The following is a 27,507-nucleotide window of genomic DNA, read 5'->3' on the forward strand; positions in this document are numbered from 1 at the left end:
GGGCTGGAGCCAGGCTATGGGGGCTGGGGCTGTGGGGGGCCGGAGCCGGGTTGTGGGGGGCTGGAGCCAGGCTATGGGGGCTGTGGGGGGCTGGAGCCAGGCTATGGGGGCTGGGGCTGGGGGGGGCCAGAGCCGGGTTGTGGGGGGCTGGAGCCAGGCTATGGGGGCTGTGGGGGGCCAGAGCCGGGCTGTGGGGACCAGAGCTGGACTGTGGGGGCCAGAGCTGGGGCTGGGGGGGGCTGGAGCCAGGCTGGGGGGCAACAGGGGGGCCCAGAGCTGTGCTGGGGGGCACACTTTTTACTCAGCTACAGCCGACCCCAGGAGACACTGCTCACGTTCGCTGCATCCGGCGTTCTGCCGCTCCCACGCTGTAACGTCCCGCTCTCGGCCCGTCTCCCTCCCCCCAGCCCAGGGTGTCTTAACGGGGTACAAGGGTGACCCCAAGGCCACGGCTCCTTCTCCCAGCAATACAGCCCTGCAGACGGCAGCGCCAGAACTTCACTTCCTCGCTAATCGGAAATCTTCTCGTTATTTAGTCTCGGCGCTTCCCTTGCTCCTCTCACAGAGACGCCAGCCAGATTGCAGTACCTTGGGCAGACGCTACTGTCCTTGGCTATCTACTCTGCAACTAACTTTATACTGAGTTTGCTTCAGTCTTTGCTGCACGCTCAGATGCGTGCCTATGCAACGGCAAACAATTTTTTTTTCTTTAGCAGATGGAAACAACTGACTCCATTTCTGTGAAAAACGTGGCTTTTATTCAAATGTTGTTCCCTTCCAGAAAATATACCCCAGATATGGACTATAAGAGGGGAGAAAAAAAAAGGGGGGCCGGGGAAAGAGAAGAGACCTCCAGGAGACCCTGTCAACACTTCAGTCTTTTCTGCCGTTATTGACTGCATGGCAGCCGAAGCTAGATGGCAGAAATCTCTTTCAATCCAGTTCTTTTCATGAACTGGGCTTCCGCATGACGGGAAACCATGATGCCATAAAAATGTAAAGGTAGGGTAACTCTTGTGGGAAGCTTTGCATCAGTTTTTCAGAAGAAACAGTGAAAAGGACGTACCACTCCACACAAGTGCTCGCTTTTAAACTGCGCGTCAGCAAACTGTTGAGTTTACTTAGATGTACCTAAACTTTTCCTCAGGTTTCCTTCAGCAGAGCTCATTTAAGTCCAAATATTAGGTTTATTATCCTTTAAATGAGCAAATGATAAAACATTTTTTTTTTCCTAAAAGGGGCTTATTAGACTAGATGCTTTCCTCACAGAGGAGAAAGAAAAGTTGTCATAACTTAAGAGTTCAGTATGAAAGAACAAAACTGTAGGAACGCTAGAAATGCAAACAGCTTGCTTGAACCCATTCATCAGCTGACCCATCTTTCTTGAGAGAGGCATTTAAAAACCAAAGGCCGGAGGCTGGCCTTTCTAGGTAGGAACATCCTGTCCTCACTGCACTCCTAGAGCCCATCACATCTGGAGGCAGACTGCATCTTTTGAATAGCTTTGGGTAGCTTGTACTAAAAAGGCTAAAGGAGGACCTTAGTTCAATGTAGTTAGCCCATTCCAATTTGAAAAAATAAACCCCCCTCAAACCCCCAACCAATCTATTCTAATACCACATGTAAACTTGCTGCAATCACAACCTGTCTGCAGAAGGAACTGCAACTCTGCAAAGGGAGGAGAGGTGGGGAGACCATCAGATCCACGGGTGCCCTCTGCTGACCTGCAACAAATGTACCACTTGATACAACGTTGCATCATTGCTGATACACAACACATCTTAGCTCTTAATTTTGCTTCAGATTTTTAATAAAATTGCTCTTGGTCTCCCAGGGTCTTTAAAAGATATAAAACAAGCACTTTTGGTATTTAGTTTACATTATAATTGCAGCAAAGTTCTTTTGATTTGGATTGATTCTGGGCAGCAAGTCAGTTCTGTATCACTGCATACAACTGGTGAGGTTGTAAACCACATTATCAGTGTCACAGCAGAAAGAGAAGGCGCAGCCAGAAGGCAAGAAAATGAAGGGAAAATGAAGTCACTTGGATAAAACTCTTAAACGTTCAGCTTTTGAGACGTGAAGGTGTCTCTCTTAACATCATCAGGCAGTTTCTGTAACTCAAAAGTTATAACCTACTCAATTCAGCTTCCGACTTGGTTTAACAAACTTATTCAACAGTTTCCTCATGTTCTCCCGACCAGTTTCTGTAGTGAGAATCTAACATTTCCTTTTGCTGTATTTCAGAGCCAACCCTGCATAAGAACCCCAGTCTTTTTACCCAGTCATTACTGTTTGGGTCAGAATCTGGCGAGAGCGCCAAGTTCCACGTGCACAGGGAGGAGGTGGTCCTTCCACTAGAAAAGCTGTAGAAGTCCTTTATATACAAGTCAAAGCCAAAAGGGGATGGGCCCCAGAGGAACAGTACAAAGCTCTACTGGAAACCAAGAGGGGACACAGCAAAATTGATTTACAGCATTTATATCCCTACGAACAGAGCCCAACTCCCGCACACGTCTCATCAGAAAGCTTAGTTGTCCACCTCTTCCTCCTCATTTTGCTCTTCTTCCTCCATTCTTTCGTCGTCGTCATCATTCTCTTCCTCTCGGCTCTTATCTTGCTCTTCTGAGTCTGCCTTCTTGTCTTTATCTTTTCTTGCTTCTTTCTTTCCTTTCTGTTCACGTCTGTAAACTAAAAAAAAAAAAAAAAACACTGAAAATTTGCAGGCTATCCACTGTATGAATAGTAGAGCAGCTGAAGTCCAATGCCCACTTGCTCTCCAGGGTTACAACAGGAGCAGTGAATTCAGAGCAGCAACTCACCCTATTATTTGAGCTGTGCTGAGCAGCTCCATAGGAAATCAGGTTAAGTGCTGTTCAGCAGAAATATGCTGAAAAGGACGCAGGAGTTCCCATTTACAGGCAGCACCTAAGACTTTCCTTAGACAAACATAATAGGGGAATGATATCAGATGAGACTTTCCCAATCCTCATCAGTTGTGAAATAATGTTATCCCAGTCCTGTTAAGGTGCACATTATTTATTCCCCAGGCAAACTGCAGTGTAGGATGCTGGGCAAAGAAAAGAGAAACAAGACAGGGAAATAAGCGTTGCTTGTCGAACCTTCTAGGAAAGTAGGACTTGGTGCTACTTAGACTCCCTTGACATGAACTGAGACCAGTACCTTCCAGTGATTCTTTTAAAGGGGCTACAAATCGCTGAAACTCCATTTCCTCCATGGCAGAGAGAACATCACCAGCATTCAGTGTTTTCCTCTTCCCTTTCATTGCAAAGTTATTTGCACTAGTCAAAAACAAGGAGAACAGAGATAATAACTATCAATTTATTCTTGCTTCTTAAGGTCACAAACAACTTCCCCCCCTCCGCCCCCAAAAGTGATCTCCTAAACATTCAGTTGTTCTTACCACATACTATAGCTGATTTACTGTAATAAAGATATTTTCTTGTTTACATTGACTGTTCATGTTTCCATAATCTGGGTGAGTACTTAAAACCAGAGCAGTGACTGTCTGCACAGCATATTCTGAGCATATACACATGGCCATATACCCAGCCACCCAAAAGAGGTTACTGTATCCTCTGGGATCAGCTCCAAGGCAGCCTATGGTTGTCTCAGGCTTAGTCCTAACGCAGCTACGTGGAGAGCCTGGAAAGTGAGCAAAGGTCTTTCGCATTTGCCTGGAAATACCATACAGCCATGCTCCAAGGCCAGAGGACAGTGTGGGGGCCGCTCTTATTCCTCACGGGGTAGGAAGACACCTTCGTCTACAGAGTCATATCTGTCTTCCCTCAGTTTGTACAGGACAGTCCAAATCTGACTGCTGCAATCTGATGGACTGGGCTAGGCTGAAGATTGTTTTATTCATATAAACAGTCAACACTTCACTAGCGCATTGAAAAAATCATTTCCAGGAGAGCCAACAGAGAGGCTAGTTATAAATCAACTGCACTGGTGATCTGATCCAACCACTTCTTACCATGATGTTGCATAGAGCACAAACACACTTGCCGCTCGAGATATTGCGCTCCGAGCTTCTTTAGAAATATTTACTCCATCAGGAAGCTGAAAAGCAAATTCGAGTTTTATCAGTAGCTGCTATAAATGGCTCAAGACTGCATAATTCACGTGTCAGCTCAGCTAAAGCTTTCAGAGAGCTCAGCATGACTGCAAACGTGGAAAGATTTATTTATCTCAGATGTTATTACAGAAAGTTTGATAGTAGCTGAAAGTTAACGATGATCTAAGCTACATAAAAGGAAAGTAAATTCTGCATCAGCAGTGGGTCTGGCCATCATCTCAGTGGCGATTCATCTGATCACTATCAAATTCTTGATGCAGAACAATCATCCAGCAATATCCAAACTCATGCATTGACGCCTCATAGCTTAAGATCATCATATCATTAACTTAATAACTAAGACTTACTCTAGGCTTCTACACAGAAAAGAAATTGCACTTGAGCCCTCATCTGTTTCTGCTCTGATTTTGTTCTGGGAGCTGGTTTAGGAAGACAGGGTTCTCACTGCCCCATCGCTCCTGCCTCTACCGTAGGATTTCAGAGTCTGGATCGTTACTCCTGACACCTGGAAAACTGGGCTGGGGGCCGATCTTTTCCTCACAGGTTTCCTCACAGGTGCACAACACGCGTGACGGCACGGGAGGCTGCGCCCACCGCTCTCCCCGGACAAGCTGTTCCCGGCACCCGGGCACGTTTGGGGAATTCGAGAGGGCAGCAAAGACGTGGAATAAAGAAACTGCCGCGGGGGGCTGCTCCGGAGGAGTCTGTCTGCTGGCACCCACCCACCCCCGTCCCTCGCTCGCCGGGGCCGCCGACGGCCGACTGCCCCGCCGCCGGACCGCCGAGGGGACGCGGCCCGGGAACCGGCGCTGCCCTCGCCCTGGGGCGGCGGAACGCGGGCCCCGAGCTCCGCGGTGAGCGGAGGCCCCCCGGCTCGCCAGGAAGCGCCCCGAGGCCGGGGCCCCGCTGCCGAGCCCTGCCGCCTCCCCGGCCCGGCCCGGCCCGGCCCGCGCCGCCGCGCCCACCGCCTCCTTGATGATGCGGGTGATGACGGCGTTGGGCAGGTTCAGGTCCTCGGGTCTCTCCGCCATCCTGCGCCACCTGCAAGGCAAACGGGAGCGTCACTCGCCGGGGCCGCCCGGTGCCGGGGGAGGGCGGGGGGGGAGGTGCGGCCCGGCCCGGCCCGGCGCCCGCGGTACCTCGCCGCGTGCCGGCGGCCGCCGCACCGAACCGCGCGCCCAGCCGCTGCCCTCTCACCTCTGACCCCTCCCAGCGTGCAGCGCGCCCCTTCCCGGCCTGCCCCGCGGCCGCCGCCGCGCGCCCCGAGCGCGGCCGTTGGCCGGTAGGCAGCGCCCGCCCGGTAACGAGGAGACGGGCTGCCGCCGCCGGCGGCGACTCAGGCCCGGGGGCGCGGGAGCCTGGCGGCACCGGCGGGCACGGGCACGCGGCGCGCGGCGTAGGGGGGCGGGGCCAAGGGGGGGCGGAGAGGGGGTGCGTCCAGGGGGCGGGGCTCGAGGGGCCCGGGGCGGGCCCGGGCGTGGTGGGCGGGGCCCGGGCTGCCGTGGGCGGGGCTAAGGAGGCAGGGCGGGGCGCCTGCGGGGTGGGGATGGCGGGAGTGAGAGCGGGGCAGGAGGAGTTGGAGGGCGGTGGGTGATGGGGGCAGTTCATGGGGCTCCAGGGTGGGGGGACAGGGGCAGTTTGTGGGAGCCTGAGGTGAGGGAGCAGGGCCGGGGGCAGGTCGTGGGACTCGGGGGCTGCGGACAGGGGCAGTTTGTGGGAGCTCAGGGCAGGGAGCAGGGCCTGGGGCAGGTCGTGGGAGCCTGGGGGGTTGGTGAGGGATCAGGCGCAGGGGGGCGAGAGCCTGGGGGGAGCCCGTGAGGCAGGTGCCCGGCCCGCCCACCGGTTTCCGGCCTCGTGAGGGCACGCCTTGGGCTGCATGGCATCCGCGCGGGGGCCTCCTCGCCCGGCCGTGGCTCGCCCTGGGGGCCTTCGCCTCGCCAGCCCTGGCGGCGAGCCTGGGGCGCGCGCTTGAGCGCTGCGCTGGCGCGGGGATGTGGCTGCGGCGCGGGGCCTCGTGGGCAGCCTGGGCCTTGGGGCGCCAGGCCGTGCCGAGCGTGCCTTCGGCGAAGGTGTCGCTTCCCCGCGGACCCCGGCCCCCGACGCGTAACGCCGCGCCTCAATTTCTCTTCAGTTGATTTCATCAGGTTTTATCGCTTTTGATAGCCTGACAAGGTAATTGAAGTAAACTCAGAGTGTTAGAAGGCAGTGGATTAATCTGGTGTGGTGTCAGAGGTCATTTTTGAAATTGGGAGTGTTAATGGTCAATGCATCTTTTCTCCATGCAAAGTGTACGTTTTCCAACAGTAGCTTGTGGATGTTTACGTGACCAATTTATATGTAAAGATTGGAGCTTATTTTACACCTGATGGTATTCTGGGAATAGTACGCAACATCTTCGGTGTAGAAAGGTCAGACCTGAAGAAAGGCTTGTTTGCCTGAGGACGTGATTACGTTTCCAGTTGTACTGGTTGGATTAATAAAAGCTATCACCTGTATGTACAAATCATGTCTCTTGAATCTCATTTTTAGCACCTTTTAATGTATTCTACTGTTAACTGTATGGATGCTTTATGGCACGCAGAGACAAGATGCTGTAGCAGGTGTTGGATTAGTTTCTAATGAAAGTAATGAGAGACTGTAACTGGTCCGTTTGTAAGTGTAATAGATGGTGCTAATACAGACTTCTGAGTTGGCTGGCTGCTCGCTGTTGTTAGAAGAGTCATTAGAAGCCATTGTGGCTTGTTTTGTTTTTTATTTCGCCAGAGGCGAGGTTGTCTTTTGTACACACCTTTTCTAATTTGAGAAGAAAGCAAGACACAGTTATGTTGTTTTCTGGTGAGGGGGGTGGACTGGCGTAGAAACAGAAATGGTGCTGGCCCAAGGCCAGACAGAGGTACAGCCCAAAGCTGCTGCTCTCATGAACCTCTTCTAGATGCTTCTCATCATGAAGAGGCGTATATCTTTCTGACATGATGGACTCTCTTCTTTCTTGGATGCTTTGGTCACCAGTGAAATAACTGAGATAAAAAGGTGTGCTTGTTTTTAACTACAACGTCTAGAGGGTCGACGCTGTATCTATTAAAGTAATAATTAACCTGCGTTTTCTTTGAGGCATGTAATGGTGATATTGTCTCCCGCTTTTTTGCTTTTCCGCACTGGCTAGCATAGCCAAACCACTGCTCTTATGTCACTGTAGATATTCCAAAGCCACAAGGAGAAATTATTGTACCAGTGTAAAATGTGACTTGTAACAGTGAAGTTTACTACTGCAGGTCACATTTTACATGTTACATGCTTTGCATGTTACAGCTAGATGAGACTAGAAAGGAACTATGATATCAAAGCTCTGGAGTGACAGGGTACAATGGCAGGTTGTCAGCTTGTCATGACCTAGGATGGATGTGCCTGAGGGCAGCCTGTGATTTGATCCCCACCCTGCAATGTGGTTATTTTTAACGTTATACTGTATATGTATTCAGGTTTGTTTTCTTCTGCTAAATTAATATGCACTAATTTTCTGTTTTGCAGAGTATTTAAATCGATGATACCATCTTACCACTCTCCCTTCATACTGGAGCGGTTGCAAAAAGGATGACTGCAGATGTAAGCCAGTGGGACGAAACTATTTGTGATAAGGTTATTTGTCAGCATCCACAATGCTGGGATACACTAAGGAGGATTGAAGAGGGACATCCTCGGATCCGTTTAAGAAATTCTGATTCAATTTCTAGAACGTTTTTGGAAAGCAAAGGTAAAGTTTTGGTTAAATTATTATCTTCACAGAAGAAGGGAAAAGAGCATTCTTGCATTTGAGATAACTAACTTGAAATCCTAGTGAAGTCAAGGAAATTTTCAGTTTTCACATGAGGTAGCTAGTGAAGTTGAAGACTGTTCACAGATTTTTGGATTTTTAAAGCTGGAAGCAAACATTAGATTGCCTAGTCCGACCTGTATAATGTATTCATGCCCTTCAGGATTTATCTCAATAGCTTGTTCAAATAAAGCATCTCTTCCCTAAGGTAACTAACCTTGATTAGCTGATATCAAGAAAGCCAGAGTTACTTTCCTTGGCAGCTTGTTTCAATGGTTTCTTGTTAAATTTAGGTACTCAGTCTTCAACATGCATTTTTCCTTAAGTATATGTCCATAAGCTAGTAGCAGGTTTCATTCCAATTCCACCCTAGGTCCTCTAACACGCTTCAGGAAAGTCTTTGTAAATGAGGTTTGCATATCAGCTGCTTGGAGCTCCCTGTGTACACTCTTTGATCACTACTTCCTAGTGTTTGCCTGTGGGTCTGATCTCCTGTTTACCCAAGTGATTCATCAGTGTTTGACAAAACTTGCTGTCATCTTCTTAAGGGGGTTTCTGCTGCCTACCAGCAAGAATGGGGTCGCTATGGACAGATAATTAAGAAGAAAGAGTTGTTATACTTATGTTACTGTAATTCCTCGAGATACACTGTACAGAGCAGTCTGACAAAGTGCCCTTCTCTTCTGTAGCTTCACAGAGTCCTTTAATGGAGACTCTGAGCAGCAAAGGAGGTGACTGGTGGTTGATACTGCACTAACCTTCTTGCCCTTAGAATGGCGGGTTGAGGCTCTGCAGGGCTCATGCACGGCTCAGAAAATGCTGTGGTGTAGAAGGTGGTGATTTCTTGCATTTTTGGCACTTTGGGCCCTAGGAGTATGATCTGCACGTAGAGAACTTCTCCAAGAATCACGGTTGCTATAAGGTGAATTATTGTTTCCTTAGCTAGAAATTCTGGCTACTATAAATGGGGCTAATACACCAATGGAGCTGTTGTGTCTTCAGTGGCAGTAAACAGTTATTAAACACTGCACGCAGTTTTTACTTATCAGATCCTTGATGTTCACCTTGCATTTGCTTTACTTTTCTTAGATGAATTTCCAACGCTGAAAATAGTAAATATCCCCCCCAGCAAGTCTTTGAGAAGATGCGTCCAATGTTCCAAGTGTCACAGAACTTTCTCCATCTCTGCTGCACCCTCTCTTCTAAATTCTGTGCTTCAAGAGAGTTCGGAGGAAGATAGTGCTGTCAGGTGAATGGCTCTGAACATCCATCTGTGAGTTTTAAGCCTGCAGTAAGGGCAGGCATGAAGGTGATAGCTTGTTTTTTTGTTTTTTTTTTTTGTTTTTGGGTTTTTTTTGTTTTTTGGGGTTTTTTTGTGTTTTTTTCCTCAAAGAGCTCACAGAAACATTAGGTTCAGCTGTAGTGGACACAGCTTACAAAATGTTGTTTGTACTGTGTAGAATACACTGTTAGCAGTAATGGTTGAGTCTTGCTTAAGTTTATTTCCTTGAAAACGATGCTTCTGTATCATTAAGACCAAATAAATAAAAAATTTGAAGTACAGATTATTTCTGTATAGTAGTCACTGTGGAGTGCATATATAGTCTCTGTTGGTACTGAAGCCCTATTAAGATCGGTGCAATAAAATTCTTGAAGAAACACAAGTCCTAATTAAATGTGTATGCCCATATGGTGGTATAGAATCGGCAAATGGTTGAGTATGTTCATAACCCCTGTAGGCTGGTGAGTCAATTCACACCTCTTTCCCCTCATTAGTACTAACTGGATCCACCCTAAACTGCTGTGGAGCTATTCACAGAGTAAGTTATCACAGAGCATGAGTCAGAGGGGACAGTAAAGTGCTCAAGGCCAGAGTTAAGTGTGTGTCCCATTAGCTCCATGTCTGTAACAAAACAGGAAGGGACCAGCTGCTCTGGAAGCTGAACACACAGCTCGGATCCGAGTGGCTTCCATGGCATGGGATGTTGTTACAGTACTTACTTTTACTAGTTTAAATTTGTCATAGACTGGCCCTTGCTGGTCTGCATTCTTTTCTTTTTCATTATAGAATAAGAATTTTAAACTCTCGACGGTATCCTGTTTTTAAAGAAAACGAGCTTTATTCTTTATACTTCTGTCCTGAAACTTAGCTCTAATGTCTCAAAACATTCCCTCTTTCCTTTCCCTAAAGTAAAAATAGCCTAGAAACAAAGAGGAGCCCAGTTCCCAGTGGAATACGTTGGCATATAGATGTCGCTCACACACTCCCCTTCTGAACTCAGTTGTTCTAAGGCTAGATCATCTCTGACTAAGGCTTTCTAATCCAACTGTTGCATCCTCAAAGCTCAAACCACTCTAGCTATCCCAGTGTCAAAATCAAAACTGTTCCCTAGGGTCCCTTTTATCATAAACTGATTCAGAGGTTCTAGTTATCAAAAAAAAAAAAACATCCTCAGGCTAAAATTCTACTGATTGAAAAGACTTTCCCTTCTGACACAAGAATGATATGAGCACAAATTATTTGTTCACAGACGGAATTAAGGAGCTATTTCAGCTGCATGGGCCAAGTGTTCCATTAATGCTGGCTTTGTTAATTCTCTTTGAGAAGTGCTTTGAAAAGGAAACCTGTAGGGTAACCTCTAATTTGCTTTTCATACTGTTCTTTAGCATTTTTCTCACCATGAATCTCACTTCTATTTGTATTCCAGTTCAGAAAGACGTATTTTCCCAGGCTTGAACTCTGCAGCAGGGTCAAACGTTATCTCACCTAGACAGTTCAGCTTCATGGTCTTGAATAACATTGGAAAAGTGAGTGTTTTTGGCTTTTGGGGAGACAGGTCAGAGTGGTTAAAAGTGTGTCTATTTACTGAAATTTGTAGCATATCCTTAAGTTTCTGGAAATTGAGCAATGATGCCTTTGTGTGGAGCGCTTAGACTCTTTCAAAGACGTAACCAAGAAAAATACTATCCGTCAGAGCATCTGGTGTTCAGTGGTTTGCATCGAATAACGATAGATCATTCAGTGTCTTTCTGACCGCTGCAGAGATTGGAACGGTCATGAAACTATATCTGCAACACTGTGTGTGCTCAGCGAATCTATTCAGAATGCAAATGAAACCACAGAGGTGGCTTAAGGGGGCCGCATTAAGGTGTGCCACCATCAAAATGGGATGCCTCTGAAAGAGCTTACTCCCGGTTGTTTGCTTTTACTACTTGCTGTAGGAACTACTGCTAGCTCTAGGAGTATGTGACTAGGTTGAGCTGATGCAACTGAAAAGTAATCTTCCAAAAAATAATCTGCTTTCCGTCAGATCTGTGCACTGATCCGACTCCTTCTATGGCTACAAAACGTACAGTAAAGTAGAATAGGCCTTGCTGTAGTGGAAAGTGCTCTATGTTATGGAAAGCTTAGAGTCAAACCAGACTGACAAGGTAACTACAGCAAGGAATAACACAGAGTCACTATGGATCGAAATTACAAGCCTGTATAGGAAGCCTTTAGTCATACCCTGCTGTGACATTTGCCCAGTCTGGAATAACTTCTCTACAGGAAAAAACTTAGCAAGCTAGAACTCTTTGGTCTGCAAAAGAGATGATGGAGGCTGGATATAATAAAGGTTTGTAAAAATCAGGCGTGGCATGGAGAACACAGATGGAGGTGAAATTGTTCACTGCCTCTTCCAATTCAAGAATTAAGGGGTCAAATGATGACAGCAGCTGGTGAGTCCAGACCAAACAAAAGAACGTTCACGCAGTGTACAGTTCAGCTGTGGAGCTCTTTGCCACAGGATGCTATAGATGCTGAAAGTGTGCATTGGTTTTAAGGGGACACAGGACGAGTTTGTGAGAGAAAAATCCACAGAGGGTTACTAAATACTTGGAGACCTATTTTGGCTCAGGAAGTCCTTGAACTGAAAATTGTTGGGGGCTGGGCAACTATCCTGAGAAAATGTCTCATCTGCTTGTTCTATTCTTATGTTCTTCCCTAGGCATCACCTTTTGACCACCGCCAGAAACAGGATACTGAGCTACACAGACCTTTGTCTGACCCAGTACGTCTGCTCTAGTGTTCTTGTGCACAAGCATGAGAGCAGTCAGGAACATATGGTTGGGACGAGACAGAGAAGAGGGCTGCCCTTTCAGCAGCAGGCTGCAATTAGATTAGCTTAATCTGAACATGAAAATGTAGGAGAACCTAATGCATTTTACTTTCTAGTTGTGCAGACTAGAGGTAGGGTTTCAGCAGATGTTGGAACAGATCTCTACCACCAAAAAGGGGAGCTCAGCCCCTTCCCTTGTGTCGTTTCTGGCATTTGGTCTTTGACTCTCCCCTCCATGCACCCTGGCCATGTCTGTTTGCTATGCGAATGCTGGATTAATGAGCCGAAGTGGCTCGTGGAGAGGTTGGATAGTGCCAGACCCTGGTGAAGCACCAGGGAGCAGAGTCTGGGTGTACGTTGTCAGCAAGTTAATGGAGCAGCTCAACTATCTCATGAAAACATGGCTTCAGACTGTGCACGCAGTTCAGCTGAGGTGACAGGCAGTAACTTTTAAAGCTGTTTTAACTTAATTGTTTCACTCCGTGTGACCATACTAAGGCAAAAATCATAATTCCCAACAGATCTTTTGTTATATTAAAAACCTATTTTTTATGAGAAGTGTCACTGAAAATTTTAGTGGTCTGCGTTAATACGTCATTTTTATTGCATTAAAATAAATCAGCAGTGGCATAATACTTAGCATTTGTCAAAACGCAGTAATCTACACCAGCACTGTAGGCTCAGAATTGGCTCAAAAAAGGATACCTCTAAAAGTGTCTCATTGTGCCATTTCTGTATTCTAGCTTCAAGTGTTTCATTTTCCTGAGATAGCTCCTCCTAAGCAAGGATACTGTTTAGAGAGTGGAAATCTGATTGTTAAGTGGGTCCCAAATAAACATCGCAGATGTCAAAAGCCTGGACTGCAAGCAGTGTCAGAGTGAGTAACGTATACACAGAGGTAACAACTACTCCAGCAGCAGAGTGCAGGAGTATTGTATCCCAGTTCTGTATGCAAGCCGGGAGGGGCTGAGAGCAGAGGCTGAGCATCACAAGTGCAGAGATCAGGTAGCCCCACTATTCACACAAGAGGTGCTAAGTGGCGGCAGCCGCTCTTGCCACCTGTGGGACTAAATAACGCTTGCCCAGGGATTGCTCTACCTCACCACTTGCTGTTGTTTTGGCCCTTCTTCCATTGTATTTATTTTTTTGCCTATCTTGCTCAGCACATCTAATTCAATGCCTGTGTCTCTTTGTGACCTAGCTGTCTAAACCGCCTTCTTGATCAATTGTAGTAGGCCCTAGGACTGCTGCAGAAGAACTGGATGTTAAGATATCCAGACGTCCTCTAATGGTACTGGAATGTCTCACAGTGCAACTCTTTGCTAGTGTAATTGAGGGTTCAGAGTGCATGGGGAAGAATGACGCTGTGAATTTATGTGTTGCTGTAATTAACTGTTGTTCTATTCTGCTTTTATTCAGGTTAAAGCCTGTAAGACAGATAGGTGTTAAAGACCTTGCCTCTGAAAGTCTCAGTGACCTTAAAGAAGTGCAAAGCCAAGGACGAGGCGTTGTCATGGTAAGATTTTGAGATGTTTGTGTAATCTTTCCAGTTTAGCTCTGTGCCCAGCCTGCTGTTATTCTGCAGGCTAGAAATGGCAAAAGTGAAAAAGAAAGAAGAAGAAAGAATATTCTGACCCATTGGTGCTAAAGTCAGTATCTCCTCTCAGCCTTCTGAGAGTGAATTAAACTGTGTGCTGTGTTCCTGGAGAAAGTCCATAAGGTACTCGGCCAGTATCATTTATGGCTCTTTCCACTGTATGGTTATAAAGGGCGGCAGGGGGACGTTCTGCCAGTCTCTGGGAGAAAAGCTTTGCTCAGGAAGTTTCTGCAGTGACCAAGAAGCATTGCCATGCTTTTAAAGGGATCGTTTCCAAGTGAACCGAGGATGAGAAGAGAGATGGGGTTAAAGATGAGGGTAGCTGGAGCTGCAAAGGGAACTCCTCATTTGTCCTTGCTGCAAAAAGCAATATATGGTGGGCATCTGAGTTTTCTGATTTTTAACGTTTATCAAAGAGTAGGCCTATAAATGAGGTGTTATTTGACCCTGAAAGGGACTGATTATGTTGTGTTCGTGACTGGACTACGCGTATGAGTTATTCCATTCTCTTGCCTTTGGGGAAATAATCAGTGTGAGCTGAGGCGTTCTCTTGCTCTTGGATTAAATGGCCAGCTGTCTGATTTCTCAGACATTTTTCTTGGAGAGGTAGCCAGTAAGGGGACTTAGGCATTCCAGACTTGATTCATCTTCCTCTTAGCTCTATGTTTTACCATAACTGTTCTCTTCTTCAGAGAAGAACGACATCCAGGAAAGTCCGTTCAGGAGGCCAGCCCGGTCTCGTGCATCCAAAGAGCAGCCAGATACTTAGCTGCCCATCCAAAACAATAAAATCACTTCTAAACTACAAAACCAAAGGGTAAGCCATTTTGTACGAACCCCTCATAGCGATGTGCTCTGCTATTCAAGGGTTTTCAGTCCCTGCCTAATCTGCAATGCTGCAATTGCCTCTGCAGTGACTGCAAGAGGTAGTGTATGGTGGGGCAGGTGGTTTGAGTGGCTGCTTTACCGCCATCTGCCCCTCACTGAGTGGGTCAGCTCCTGATTTCTGGAGAGAGGTCTGCTCCTGTGCTACTGGTGCTGACACTGGGGAGAGGATTTATGGGAAAACTTAGATGGTGAGGGCTGTGGGGAGAAATCCTGAAGGCAGAAGTGTACCAAGGTAGAGGGAAACAAAGAAGACTTCTCGTGCTGCTCTTCTGTTCCATCCAAAGATCTGTTTTCTCTTGGGTCCCACCAGCCTAAAAGCTGCCTGACTGACAAGGTAAAAGGGCAAAGGAATTCTACTTGCAAGTGTAAAAAGAGACCCAAAAGTTGCATATGAAGACTGAATCCCCACATGCTCCTATAGACGCTTATTATATAAGACTTTATCTCACTGTTTTTGTCTCACTCTCTTACTGGGTTTGGTGTTACTGACTTCAGCCTTTCCCCTCTTTGGTGCCTTGCTTTTTGAACCAAAGCAAATAAAAAACCTGCTTTGTTTTTAGTTTTGCAGACAAAGATGGGGTACTAAGCCAGTCTTGCCCTGGACAGCTGCAGATTGCAACCGTAGTGGAGCTGCAAGATGAGAGTGGCTTGAAGCTGATGAACAGGCAGCCAGGCTTGTCTCATGCCAAACCAAAATCGTCCCGTCCCTTGTTAGTGCAAAAGGTGACTGCTCCATATAAGATCTGTGAGGAAGTGAGGGCCTGCCTGTCCTGAGCCGGTACAGAGCAGGGAGCTCCATGTCTTCTGGGTATCCTCTACTGTGCTTCCTGCTCTTGGTGCACTCGACCTTGGGATCTTTTCAATAGACATGACCTTTGGAGCCCCAGGCCTACTTGTGTTGCTGTTTAAGGACATAAAAAGCTATGTTACTGCCTTAACAGTGAAAAACAGCCCTGACTGCATTTAACACTCTGCAATTGCTTTGTCAGTGATGAGCACTCTTTTGTGAAGAATTAGCATGTCGTCTTTGCTGTAATTTTCAAATTTTCTTCTTGTTTGGATGTTGTGAAGAAGCTTCATGAGAAATGGTTTGGCATCTACCCTCTCCATTGTGTGGTACATCAGTAAAACATAGGCAGCAGTAAATCTTCTGGTTCAGAAAGCCTTCCTCACCAATAAATGCTTCATTGGCCACTCCTCCTTAAGGGAGGCCAAAGCTTAAACTGCATTTCCTGGAGCAATCTGTAATCTCTGACCCTAGGGAAGAGATCTACAGAGCTGCCTTCTGTGAGCATCCCTGTTGTTTACTGTGTTTCTGGTGCTATCACAAAGAGCAGAATAAAGGAAGCAGCCAAGCTAGCACCCACACTAGAACTACAGGTGATGACAAGCTGTCAGGTAAGACAGGCTTCTGCTCACACGAATAGTTTCAGTACAAGCTCCTGGACTTTGTGGCATGTTCGACCTTGAGCATTAAGAATCATCTGTAATCACAGCTGTGAAAGCACAGCACACCTGTCTAGCAGACAAGGCTCCAAGGACAGATCACTGGATTATTTAAGTGCAAAGGCTGATAGCAAGACATCTGTGTCTGGATCCGAAAAGAATCCATGTTTTCTGTGCTGAGAGTTGAGAAGCCATTCCGGAAGGAATTCTAGCCCCCAGCTCCTAAATCCGTGACTGACTTCTACGATCTAACTTCTCTCTTCACTTGGTGCTGGCTTGGGCGTTGTTCTAGCATCAGTATCAGCAACAACATTGATACCAGCATCAACATCACCAGGACTGAGAAGGGGATGCCATTCTCAGAGGAAACTCTTTCCTTCTACAGGGCCACACTTCTCTCTCACCCTCATTGAGAGGGGAATGAATTGTCCATTTTACAGGGAGATGAAGAGCCTAGTCAAACACGAGTTAAGAGGGCATACCTTGTTTTTATGATGTTGCGGTAGATTTCAAGGAGGAAGAACAATTCAAGGATGATATTGGCATAAAATCAAATGATTAAAAGCTCATGCTCAGAAAATTCAGAATGAAAATTAGAGAAGCAAGAAGAGGTGTTACAAACCTTAAGCGATTCTCTAATTAGCAAGAGAGAAACTAATCCCAGCTCTGTTTAGAACTTGAATTTTCCTACTTGTTTCTCTTTTCTGCGTCTCAGTTTTTATGAATAATGTAACTCTATGTCTTGTTAGAATATACTTGTTTGTGTTTTAAGTTGCCTTATTATTTAAACTGCTCTTAGGTACATCCAAATAATGCAGGGCGTCTTGTTTGTTTGAAAACTGTGGATCTGCACAAAGTGTTGCTCATACAGCTCCTTTGGGGAAGTTTCCCTTTCTAAGATACCTTGTCACGTAAAGCGTATCTCTGCCATTTTTGTCTTGGACGTGATTTACATCTGTCAGCTGGTAATTGTGCTCCTGGGCTGATTCCTTTCATCTTTGCACTGTTTTGTTGTGGCACCGGGCTAGATACTCTCTCATGTCATTAGAGGGACCTTGTGCTGTGTGATACCAATTACGAAAACTCTCGTTTGGTTGTCTGTTATCTTGTATTGCAGCGACTGCGGCCTTGATAAATGCAGTCTTGCCATAGTTGCATTAATTCAAAAAGTTGCTAAGATCATGCACCTAGTTTTTCACTTTGATCAGGTTAACTTTTCTTTTTACATCCTTCTACTGGTTCATTCCTTTCTGTGATATCAAACATAGAGAGTTCATATTTGTTTCCAAGCCTGTCCCTTTCAAACTAACAATTTAGTCTTAGAGTATCATCTCAGTACCGAGCTTTGGGGGCTGAATAAGCAGCTTTTGGGAGCTGGGAGGGGAGCAAGGGGTCAGCTGGGCCCATGTGGGGCAGGTGGGAAAAGTACATTATAGTGTACTACAGCTATCAATTAATTTTTTTTTCTTGCTGGCTAGGCTCCAGTAATGGTGAATTTGAAAGAAGAAAGCACACAAAGAATCAGAAACAGTCAGTATCTGAAGAAACCAACTAAAATTAAAATCAGACCAGGTATTAAGATAAAAACTCCAGCTATACCTTTAAGTACTTCTACTCCCTTCTGTACTTTAATGCACTAGGATCTTTGTAAACCTAACTCTGGGGAACACAATTTTTTTTCTCTTGCAAATCCCTTTTGAAATGTATTATTAAAATCTTATGCATAGACACTAAGCTGAAAAGAGCGCTCCCTCTAATGTATCTCTAATGATTTGCAGATTTGCAACCTAAACCTTAAATTTCAGCATTTCCTTTTAATTTTTGAAGGCAGAGGTTACTGTTCTGATTTGTAGCAGCCATATGTCACAAACAGCGTGCTAACATTCGGATGTTTCTGCTAGTGGAAATATCCAGGGAAAGGCTATCTGGGATCCTGGTTCATATATGAAACTTTTAATAATAACTTCTAATAATACTTTTAAAAATATTTCCTTATATGCAGTCAGAACCACTACAGTTTCAGTTTATGACCACTGTCTTTTGTTCTGCTGTGCACCTTCGCAAAATGCCTGGCTCTGCCTTCTCAGTAACTTCTTGTAGGTACCAGAAGGCTGCTGTTAGGTCTCCCCAAAGCTGCCTTTTTTCCGGGCTGAACAAGCCCAGGTCCCTCAGCCGCTTCTCATACGGCCTATGCTCCATGAGCACTTTTAGGCAGGCTAGGCTCAGGAACACAATTTAGTCAGCCAAATCTTAACTCAGCCGGGTGTGTCTCTTCACCTATGTTTCTCTGTCCTCGTGAGGGGAAAATACTGAAAACAGTCTCAGTTGTTACTAGGAGCGGATGTAAATTCATCCAGGAAGCACAAGACTAGATTGCTCCCTTCTTGGCTGAGAGGCTGTGGCAGATGGTGTGTAGATGGTGATCCTACTCTGTGGGTGTTTCCACAGTATTTCCGGCCTGTCAGGTATCTGGTATCTTCCAGCATGACTGTGATTCTTTGTGTCCCTGGTTTAGTCTCTGCGCCTTGACCCTAACTGAACACTTCAAAGTGCTGTGTTAGGGCTGAGACAGCCCATAGTGAGTGGTTTGAATGTGCACGACCCCAGAGGAAGCAACATCAGGGCAGATGTAGATGGGTCCTGTGTGTGTCCCATGAGCACTGTGTGGGTGTGGAGCATGGGACCCTGTATCCAGCCTGAATTCTTCTGGCTAGTAACTGGGTGATGTCAGCTTTTCCCCTGGTCACAGAAGGGCTTTCTGAGCTAAGAGTTCATTTAAGGGATGGTTTTGCAGAAGGGCTGACCTGTTTTCTGTTTTGCACAGACAGCATGCCCTTGTGCCTCTTTTCGAAACTGGAAGAACCTGACTACTCAGGTCTGTTTGCATTTCCTGCTGAGTTTCTGCAGTGCTGCACACACGGATGCCCTGGGCAGCCCTCGGCCCAACTGGGTCTGTCACCCAGAGCAGTAAGTGCTAGATTCAGTCATAACTCGAACTGGAATCTCAGTTTCCTTATCCTGCCTGCCTCTTGCTTTGCTGCTTAAGCAGAGCCCCATAACAGCTCAGGAAGCATAATCCATCTACGTCTTTAACTGGCCAAAGCAGAGGGTTTGCTAAGAGCAGTCACCCACGTATTTCTGTCATGCACATCGTCAGGAGCAACTACGAGAGGAAACGCCACTAGCAGCTCAAATCTCAAACCAGGTGGCTCCCCTCTTTGTACTGCTATCTTTAGTGCATTTTCAGTCTTGGTCCTGAATCCCTGTACTGTATGCTGAGCTACTTAAGAGAGTAACAAAGTAGAAATGGTGAGTGTAGCCTCTTCTTTTCTCTGCAGGGGGTTCTGGTTCAACAATAATGTGTTTTCTGTTCAACAGCAAGCTCAAAAGAGTTCATTCTGTAAGCCTTGAAGGTATAAGAAAACCTGGCACACAAAAGGACCTGAACAGCAATTCCTTCATTTTAGTGTCCTTGAGCACAAGGTCAGGACTAAGGAAAACGCCCGAGCAGATTTTACAACCGGCCTGCGACTCTTCATTTTCTCAGTGTCGCTGGACAGTCACCGCACTGGGCACAAGTCTGAGCTTTCCCACCTTCTCCTAGCAATAAGTAACCAAAGTGGCTTCTTTCTCTGTATTCTCTCTGAGATGCTACTGTCACCATTAACCTGCCTTTTTACATGCTCATAGCTTGGCCAGGTGGAGCTGAACAGACTTTACTATTGATGAATGAATGTGCAGTGAAGGTTACCCTAGGTAAATAAGATCACTGTAGCTGTAGGCTGGACACAGCAATGCAATGAGAAAAGCAAGGCGCTACTGAGGGAAATAGCGTGGCTGATTCTCTTCCTGGCTGCCCAGTGCAAGAGTCCTGCTGTGTCTGCTCCCAACTGCTCACCTACACGGCTCTGTCCCTCTCCGAAAAAGTACAGTTTAATTCTGTGATATCTGCAACATTTGTGCCCCTTTGCAGTTTGCAGAGGCCATGCATCATGGAGGGGAGAGCCCCGTGGAGCTTTGGAGAAAGAGGTCTTCTGGGAAGTCTGCGCCGGGCAAGAGCAGCATGGCAAATCTGGTGCCCCAGGGTGAGTGATGCTGGTGCCACTCTGTATGTGGAGTGTAGTAACCAGGGAGCAAACGAGGGTGTGGGAAAGGCAGGGCAAGCACTTCTCAGCTAGTGCGCTTGGTCTGTCTGGGGGACTGGCGCACTGCTTTTGCTGATTGAGTTGGCTGAGAGATTAATGCTTCCTTGCCTGATAGCTAATCAATCTGTTGTTCACCAAAACATGGTGCAAAAACAGTATTGTGTAAGAAAATCACTCAAAATGCCTACATTTCAAGAATTTGCTGGCCCATGAAAGGACGGTTGTGCTGAGCAGAGGCACAAAAGGAGCAAGTGTGATACTACTGCAAGTTTCAGACTAAATATTTCTAAAGACTTGATATCACCCTGGACATTACTGTGGACAGCCTGAGGACAGGTCAGAGACACTGGGCCAAGTCCAGCAGGCTCACTCCAAACTCCTCCTGAACTTAAGGTTTGTAAATTTTGTCTTGAGGAATAGGGCTTACGTCATGAAATATCAATGACCTAAAGCTGGAGCATCCAGGATAATCATCCAGGCTCCTTGGTAGTTCGTGGAAGGAGCTAGTGTACCCGCTAACTCAGACCTGCCTTTGAGAGCCCAGGGTAGGTGAGAGGAAGCCCATCCATCATGGTTTCAGTCTCACGTTCTGTGCTCTGGGTACATTATCTTGTTCTGTTTGACTGAACACAGTGGCCTGAGGCACTTGAGGGCAATGCCTGTCCCCTGTCACGTCCTCTTCTTTTATCCTCTGGCCAGGTGTTGAAGAGCACAGGCAACCTTTGACAAGAAAAGGGAGCCAAGACTATGTATATTCCAGCGGCGCTGTGAGCCGGGAGGACGGTACATGGGCACTGTGCCACATCCAGGGAGTCCAGTACCCAGGCAGAGCGGTTCCGCTATCCGAAGAGGAATTTGAAGATGACCCTTCCTACAAACTGCCGCCGCCTCCGCCTCCTTCTCCGTGCCTACAGGAGGACTATAATGAGATTTCTTCAGGGGGAAACCCCTGCCTTTGAAGGACACAGCAATCAAGACAGTCTTCTCCATTAACCCTTCATCAAACAATGGCTGAGGGAACCTGTCCTGACACTGGCCTGCTCCTGTCTCAGCTCCTGTCTCGCCTTGTGTTTAGGCCCCTTCCACTGTGTTTCCCTTGCCACAGGGCAGGTGACGGAAGTGGCCCGGCAGTTTCTGCAGTCTGTAAACATTTGGGACAGGTACAAATCTCTGAGTTCTGAAAATTAAAGAAGAGCTTCTCACCCCCTCTCCTGTTTCTGTGCTGCGCGTTGGCTTCCAAAGAGGAGCTAGTCTGTTGAGCAGCTCGAATACGCGCCATGGCCTGGCTGTAGCTGCCTTAATATCCTGTGTCAAGAAAATCGCATTTACCCACCCACTCCATAGGGCAGACCGGCGCAGTAGGCCAGGGCTCAAGCACTGTGCTAGCTCAGGGAATGAGTGGGGCTGAGCAATGACCACTCCAAACAGGAACCTGTGGGAGCAAGCCTTGGCCACTGGTAGTGCTGCGAGAGGTACCGGGCTGCCTCCTGGGCACATGGGAGGTCCCACTGGCAGCACTCCCTGGCCTACAGCACAGAGGTTTGGCAGGCAGGATGCGGGCATGGGGCTCCTGCCCTCCTCCCGGTAGCTGAAGGCAGCAGAGCGAAAGGGGTTTGTCATGGCACTTCCTGGAGTTTTCCAAAGGACAGGGGTGAAATGCATTATTTTGAGCACTCAAGGCATCCTGGCATCCAGGGAGAGAAAGTGGGTCTGTCATCCCCTGTCCCTGCTTGGCTCTCCAGCGTGCAGGTGAACCCAAGAGCCGTGCTCTTGGCAGATCTCTTGGGGGCACGTTCGTTCCTCCGCTCTGCTGCCCGACTGGTCGCAGACCTGCAGCTGCACCCAGAGCCCTGCCTTAGGGATCCTGCTTTGCGCCTGGATCTCCGCTTTCCTGGGGAGAAGTCTGATCTAAACTTAAAGGCTGGTGTAGCTTCACTATGGAAGTTCTCACCGCTTTTTTAGCAGGGAGGATAGATAGATTTCCAGCTTGAATTTTGTAGAAGCCGTGTCTATCCTCAAGTTTGTCCCCTTGTCTATCTGCTTTCCCTTTTGCTGTTTATAGTTTATGCTCTATCTCTTGGCCTGAAGCGTCCAAACATTTGTTTCTAAAGCATGTTTCTCCCCGGATCATGCCTTCTGTTTTTTCCACCTGCCTTCTGAACTGCTGTGGTGTTTTCCTGGCACCCCAGTTATTAGTGCTCTCAGTCCCTTTATTATCGCTTCCTATTTTATACGATATTCCTTGGCTTTTGCCTGCCAGAATGCTCTCAGCTCTCTCCGCTGCAGAGCAGCATGCCTTCTGATTTCCAGACACCTGTATGTGACCACTCTCCTGGATATAAAATTACCCAGAAGATGTGTCTTAGAATTATTTAATTTATAGCGAATGATTTCGGCAGAGGAGAACAGGCAAACCCCCGACGGGGACCTGGGCTGCCGGCAGCGCTGTCCTGCAGTGGGACCCAGCTCCAGCGGGGGAGGCAGAGGAACGGGCGAAGGCTGCGCTTAGTGCACGGGCCGGGAGCCTCTTTCTCTTGCGACTCTTTTGGCATGTGAGTCCTGAGGCTTTTCCTGGAGATATTGTCAGCGGGGGCCTCCCTCCCATGCGCTGAGAAAGGGGGAAGCACACCTACTTTTGGCATCCCTCGCCTTGTCTGGGGAATCAGCATCCTCAAGCCCCGGGTGCTGCCTGCGTGTGATGCAGCCAGGCTGCCCTGCACCCTGCGGGTGGGTCCGCTGGCGCCGGAGCCTCCTGCGCAGCCTCGTGTTTAGGCAGAACTTGAACTTTTCCTCTTCAAGCCTTCTCTCCTCTCTCCCCTTTCCAGACATTCGCAATATCCCATTAATCTGTATGCTGCTCTGAACAGGGCCTCCCTCCTGGGGTTTGGGGTCTATCGCCCCAGAGCCTGTGTTTGCAGGGTTATGTCGTAGGAAAGTTGCCTGGCTGGACCTCCTCGCTGGGGCAGCCTGGGCGCCCTGACAACGCCATGCCTGATGGCGAAGGCGAGTGTCCGAGGGCTGCAGAGCACAACGGTCCTGGCAGGGAGATTTTACTCTCTGGCAATCCCCCAAAACAACTGCAGTAAAGAGAGCATCTACCCCTGACTTGGGAGCGGGGCCCTCGCGGTCTCCTCCTTCGCCCCTTCAGAGGCTCTGGGCACCTACCCAACGCAGTTTGAAGCAGGAGAGGATGTTTGTCTGTCTGTGAGAAGAAGTGCCCTGTGGCTTTAGCTGGCAGGAGCCCCTTGGAAAGAGCAGTTCCCAAGGCTCGGAGTTGCCTGGACTTGGCCGTTTGCAGGGGAGCATCAAGTGTTGCTGCTGAACGGTACTCGCAGAGACTGGCTGTGAGGGAGGTGGGTGTTACCCGTCTTATTTGGAGCTTTGCATGCTGGTTTTTAAAAGATTATAGAGCTATAAACTTGTGTTGGAGGAGGACGGTGGAGGATGCAGAGGCGCAGCAGCTCGGAGCTGACTGTCGCTGCTGGGGGGCTCCAGGCTCGATGCCCTGAGCCGGCTGTAATTTGATTTGGGGGATGAATGGTGGGTGGGAGATGCTGCAGAGGGAAAGGGCAACTTTGTGTGTCTTGGCAGCGGGCAAGAGCAGCTCAGGAGGAATTTGCTAACGTTGGATCAGTGTCGGTTTAAACTCTCTAACAGGGTTTGAATCCTGCTGCGAGGGCAGTTTTGCGGGTGCTTGGAGCGCGGGGTGCATCTGCCGTGCAAACCTGCCCGCAGGATGAGCAGACGGGGCTGCGATTTGGTAAAGCAGCGGCGAGGATCGCACCGGGGTGCAGTGGGGATGCTGCTGCAGGCGCTGCGCCTGGCACTGGGACTTGGGCTTCAGCGGGACGTGCAGACTCTGGCGTCTGAACAGAGCGGTCACGAGGTTTCTGAAGAGACCCTTGCAGCAGGGGAAACCTTTCCAGGGTCCCAAGTGGGAAAGAGATGTAGTTGTCGGCCAGCCTGTGGCTCTGTTGGATTCCTCCTTGGCATTTTTCAGGGAACAATTCAGCTGTGCTTGCTGCAGAGGTGGTGCTGGAGGACAGGAGCACCCCACCTCTGCCCGGCACCAGTGATGCTTGCTGTAGACCCCAGGGGAAAGACTGCAGCAATCCAGCTGCTGGCAAAGCGCTGAGTTTTTCTGTGTCTGCCCTGTGTGGCAGACTTTGCTAAGAATAAATCTGCCTGCAGGATTGCCACAAAATAGCCCAAACCTACTCTGTTCCTAAAAATCCACTTTTCATTTGAGAAGTGAAGTAGTTTTTCCCGGTCAGTACAATCTGCTTTAGTTTCTAGTCAAAGCAAGCTTCAGCCTTGTGAGCTTTTTGTGTGCATGTGGTATCCTTTAGCCTGGACTAACTGTCTAAGCATGTGTGTTTGGATTTGAATACCCAGTCAAAGGCAGATCCTAATGCTGGCAAACCGAAATCTGTAACGGAGAACCGTGTTAAATTTTAAAAGAAAGTCATTAACTCCCAAGCCAACCAGCTGAGTGTGCAGTCTGCTGGAGACTCTAGCAGAAACTGCAGGTTAAGGTCAGTCCCCAGGAGATTAAATGTTAAGAGGGAAGTTAGGAAGAGTCCCAGCCTTGCTGTTGGGAGCCTGTAGAGAGAGGGGCTGCTGCGCATGCAACTCCACCGACTCCTCCCTGCACACAGTTTAATGTGTAACTTTCCAGTTCTGGAGCTCTGCTCTTTTGGGACATTTATGTACCAAGTTTTCTGCTTCTTCTTCTTCTTTGGTGTCAAAGTCAAACGCCTGAGCGCAGGACGCCGGTGCTTGGACTTTGCTGGAGCAAGAGAGCATCCTGCCTGGGAATCATGGAGCAGCTGGGAAAGCCGGGGCTGACGCGTGAGTGCTCGGATGTTTTCTCTTAGTTTGCGGTACTGCTCTGTCTCCTGGGTGAAGGAAGAATTACGATTATGCAGGTGCCTACTTCTCACCACTGAAGCAGATCCTGGTGCTTGGAGGTGGTGAAGGACCATGTTCCCCGCACGCCCTTCACAGGGTGTCGGAGATGCCCAGCTCCCTGCAGGGTCGCATTTGCTGGTGGCAGGCCTCGAGGCTCTCCACTAGCACCTTGTGCTGCGGGACACAGAGGGCTGGAGCCTGCTGCATTTGAGAGCTAGGGCTGATTTTCACGGCTGGTGAGCTCTGAGCTCTCTGGGAGGAGGGTGCATGGGACTCCCATGGCCTTGCATTCCCAGAATCCCAGAGACTCTTCTTTACCTTTTCTATTTTTTTTTTAATGGGGTAAAAGCCCTACCTGATGGGATTCTCTCACCTAAACCTGTGGGACTGGCTGATTAAAGGGACAGTGCTCTCTTGTAACTGTGTCATTCATCCCTCCTTTCTCCTCTTAAAACCGTCTGCAATAAAGAAACGGAGAGGGGAGGCTTTGTGCAAGCCTGAGGAGTTCCCAGGAGACAGGGGTGGCACGTGAGACACATCTCGCCACTTGCTGGATGTGCAGTGGTGTGCCAGGGAGAGCGGCAGGCTCGGCAGCACCAGAGAGGAGCAATCCAAGCTGCGGTCTTGATGCCGCCATGGGGACACGCTGTGAAGGAGGTGAGGATGGGGCCTTTCATCCATATTGAAAGACATTCAGGATATGTGGGACCTCAAAGTGGCTCCCTTGCTCGCTCCCCCAGTAGGACTGCTTGGTGTTGGATATCCTGTGGGTCGAGATGTATTGTGCTGGTCATCGATAACTGGGGATGCTGTGTACTGAAACATATGCTGCCAGGCTGGATTTTTTTTCCCAGGTGCTAGTAAATTTGCTGGGACAAACCTTTGGTTTTGATGGGTGGGAGATGGAGGTCACTAGGAACGTCAGCAAGTGGATTCAGCTGAACAAAATGAGGGGAAGAGTTTTTGAAAAGCCTGAAGGGAGGGTTTGAAGTGCTAATTTCCCTTAGAACTTGCTCCATGTCCCCAAGTAGAGCCTGTCCCACGTATGCGCTGGCTCCTGATTGCCCAGGATGGGGCTTTGATGCCATTTGCCTGTGGTCTGGTGCATGTGATGCTCCAATGGCTTCTGGGGGATGTGGCGATGCAGGGATGGCAACAGGACCTTTCCTCAACCCTTCTGCACGGGGTGGCGGTAGCACTGACTCTAACCCAAGGCAGTCAGGGGTACCTCCGTCTGCAATCTTGCTGTTAGACACAGCTGTAAGAAAGGTGTTTGGAGCCTCTGTGATATTGTTCTGCAGAGCCCAGGGCTGGGATGGTGGGGAGTCCTGAGAGGGTGGGAGAGCTCCTCTACCATTTTGTAACATAAAACACACGTGATTCAGATCCTCTCCCAAGTCTTTTGGCAGTGCTGCTTGTGAAGCATGAAGGGGTTCATCCCTTCCCTGGCTCCAGGAGCAGGACCCGGCTGTGTCCAGGGCTCCTCTGCCCATGAGCGGATGTGTTAGAGGATGTGACGTCCCCAGTTTTAGCTTGTTACAACTCAGATAAACTCTTTGGGGCTGAAAGCTTCACTGCTGGGGAAAACTGGACCTGCTGCAGCACTGGGAGCTATGGGACCATGTAACTGCCAGGTAGCCACAAAGAGCATTTAGTTGCTGGCTGCGTCCATAGTTCGGACCGCTGTCACCAGGCTGCATCTCCTGCTCCCCTCTTGGGCCTCTGACAGTGTCAGCCTTGCTGGGAAAAGGGGATTCATCTTTCCCCTGTACCCAAATCCAGCAGCATCACGGGGAAGCACAGATGTGCTGGAGCTGCTGAGAAACCACAGCGGACGCGGGAGCTCCTGGCTCTGCCCATCCTGCAGGTGCTTCTGCTTGTCGAAATGGCCCACACTGCTTGGGCGTCCTCAGCATTTTAAGTAGGACTGCAAAGGTCACGCCGTTGCTAACGAACAAGCAGCAATTAACGAATGAATCCTGGCTTTGGTAGGGGCTCCCTCTGCAGCCCACCCTGAGCTCTAGGTCCCTGCAGCTGGAGGTGATGGGGGCAGAGCTGGAGCCTCTGGGCTCCCAGCCGTGTCTGCTGAAAGGCCAAGTGGCCAGAAGGCTGCCCAGGCCCCAAGCCCTACTGGAAGCCTCTTCTCTCGACAGCTCTCACCCATGGTTGGTGCCTGGCGCCCCTTCCCCTGGGCTGTGCCGTTCTCCGGGTGCAGGAGGCTCCAGCAATGCCGCATCGATGGGGATGGACCTGGTTCCCAGAGCAGGAAGGTGATTCTCATGCAGCTTGCGTAGACTCAGCTCTGGCCCCTCCTCACCATGGGGCAGGAGCTTTGCGTTGGATGTGTCTGCAGAAAATCCTTCTGGGCCCTCAAGGGCTATAAACATCTTGGGAGGCAAGAAAAGCAACCGGTGGCGTTAGCTGGCTGCTTGGCCAGGCATCTCCTCGGGGCTCCTGCTGGTTGCCAAGGGAAAGGCTGAGTGCCGGGGAGGCGGGCAGCCCGAACGGAG

General features: G+C 48.6%; 3 protein-coding genes across 10 annotated transcripts in view; 2 read left to right on the forward strand and 1 right to left on the reverse strand.

The window, feature by feature from the left end:
• Positions 1-1,788: 1,788 nt before the first annotated feature.
• Positions 1,789-5,490, reverse strand: POLE3 (DNA polymerase epsilon 3, accessory subunit). 2 transcript variants are annotated; one of them, XM_068915187.1, is made up of 5 exons: positions 5,297-5,490; positions 5,065-5,140; positions 3,998-4,083; positions 3,184-3,302; positions 1,789-2,691 (listed from the first exon to the last, which is right to left on the reverse strand). In XM_068915187.1, exons 2-5 carry the CDS (start codon positions 5,128-5,130, stop codon positions 2,531-2,533), a joined length of 432 nt encoding a protein of 143 aa, XP_068771288.1. In that variant the 5' UTR covers positions 5,131-5,140; positions 5,297-5,490; the 3' UTR covers positions 1,789-2,530. The 2 variants fall into 2 exon arrangements, with proteins under 2 accessions (XP_068771288.1, XP_068771287.1); XM_068915186.1 differs by having other exon boundaries at positions 5,239-5,309.
• On the forward strand, positions 5,325-21,288 carry C20H9orf43 (chromosome 20 C9orf43 homolog). Of its 6 annotated transcripts, none has more exons than XM_068915183.1 (14): positions 5,332-5,381; positions 6,231-6,271; positions 7,628-7,850; positions 9,000-9,159; positions 10,619-10,718; positions 11,900-11,962; positions 12,754-12,887; positions 13,430-13,526; positions 14,300-14,424; positions 15,056-15,218; positions 17,420-17,513; positions 18,766-18,908; positions 19,915-20,026; positions 20,786-21,288. In XM_068915183.1, exons 3-14 carry the CDS (start codon positions 7,691-7,693, stop codon positions 21,043-21,045), a joined length of 1,611 nt encoding a protein of 536 aa, XP_068771284.1. In that variant the 5' UTR covers positions 5,332-5,381; positions 6,231-6,271; positions 7,628-7,690; the 3' UTR covers positions 21,046-21,288. The 6 variants fall into 6 exon arrangements, with proteins under 6 accessions (XP_068771286.1, XP_068771284.1, XP_068771285.1 ...); XM_068915184.1 differs by having other exon boundaries at positions 5,376-5,399; XM_068915185.1 differs by lacking the exon at positions 6,231-6,271 and having other exon boundaries at positions 5,325-5,381.
• Positions 21,289-24,582: 3,294 nt separating this feature from the next.
• RGS3 (regulator of G protein signaling 3) overlaps positions 24,583-27,507 on the forward strand; it is a 95,292-nt gene continuing 92,367 nt past the window's right edge. The window contains exon 1 of one of the 2 annotated variants that reach the window (XM_068915179.1): positions 24,583-24,937. In XM_068915179.1, the coding sequence (XP_068771280.1) occupies positions 24,907-24,937 (31 nt within the window). In that variant the 5' untranslated portion in view covers positions 24,583-24,906. Of the gene's footprint in view, positions 25,655-27,507 lie in introns of both variants that reach the window. The other variant, XM_068915180.1, reaches the window with a different exon arrangement.

Source organism: Struthio camelus, chromosome 20, assembly GCF_040807025.1.
Source record: "Struthio camelus isolate bStrCam1 chromosome 20, bStrCam1.hap1, whole genome shotgun sequence".
Lineage (NCBI taxonomy): Eukaryota > Metazoa > Chordata > Aves > Struthioniformes > Struthionidae > Struthio > Struthio camelus.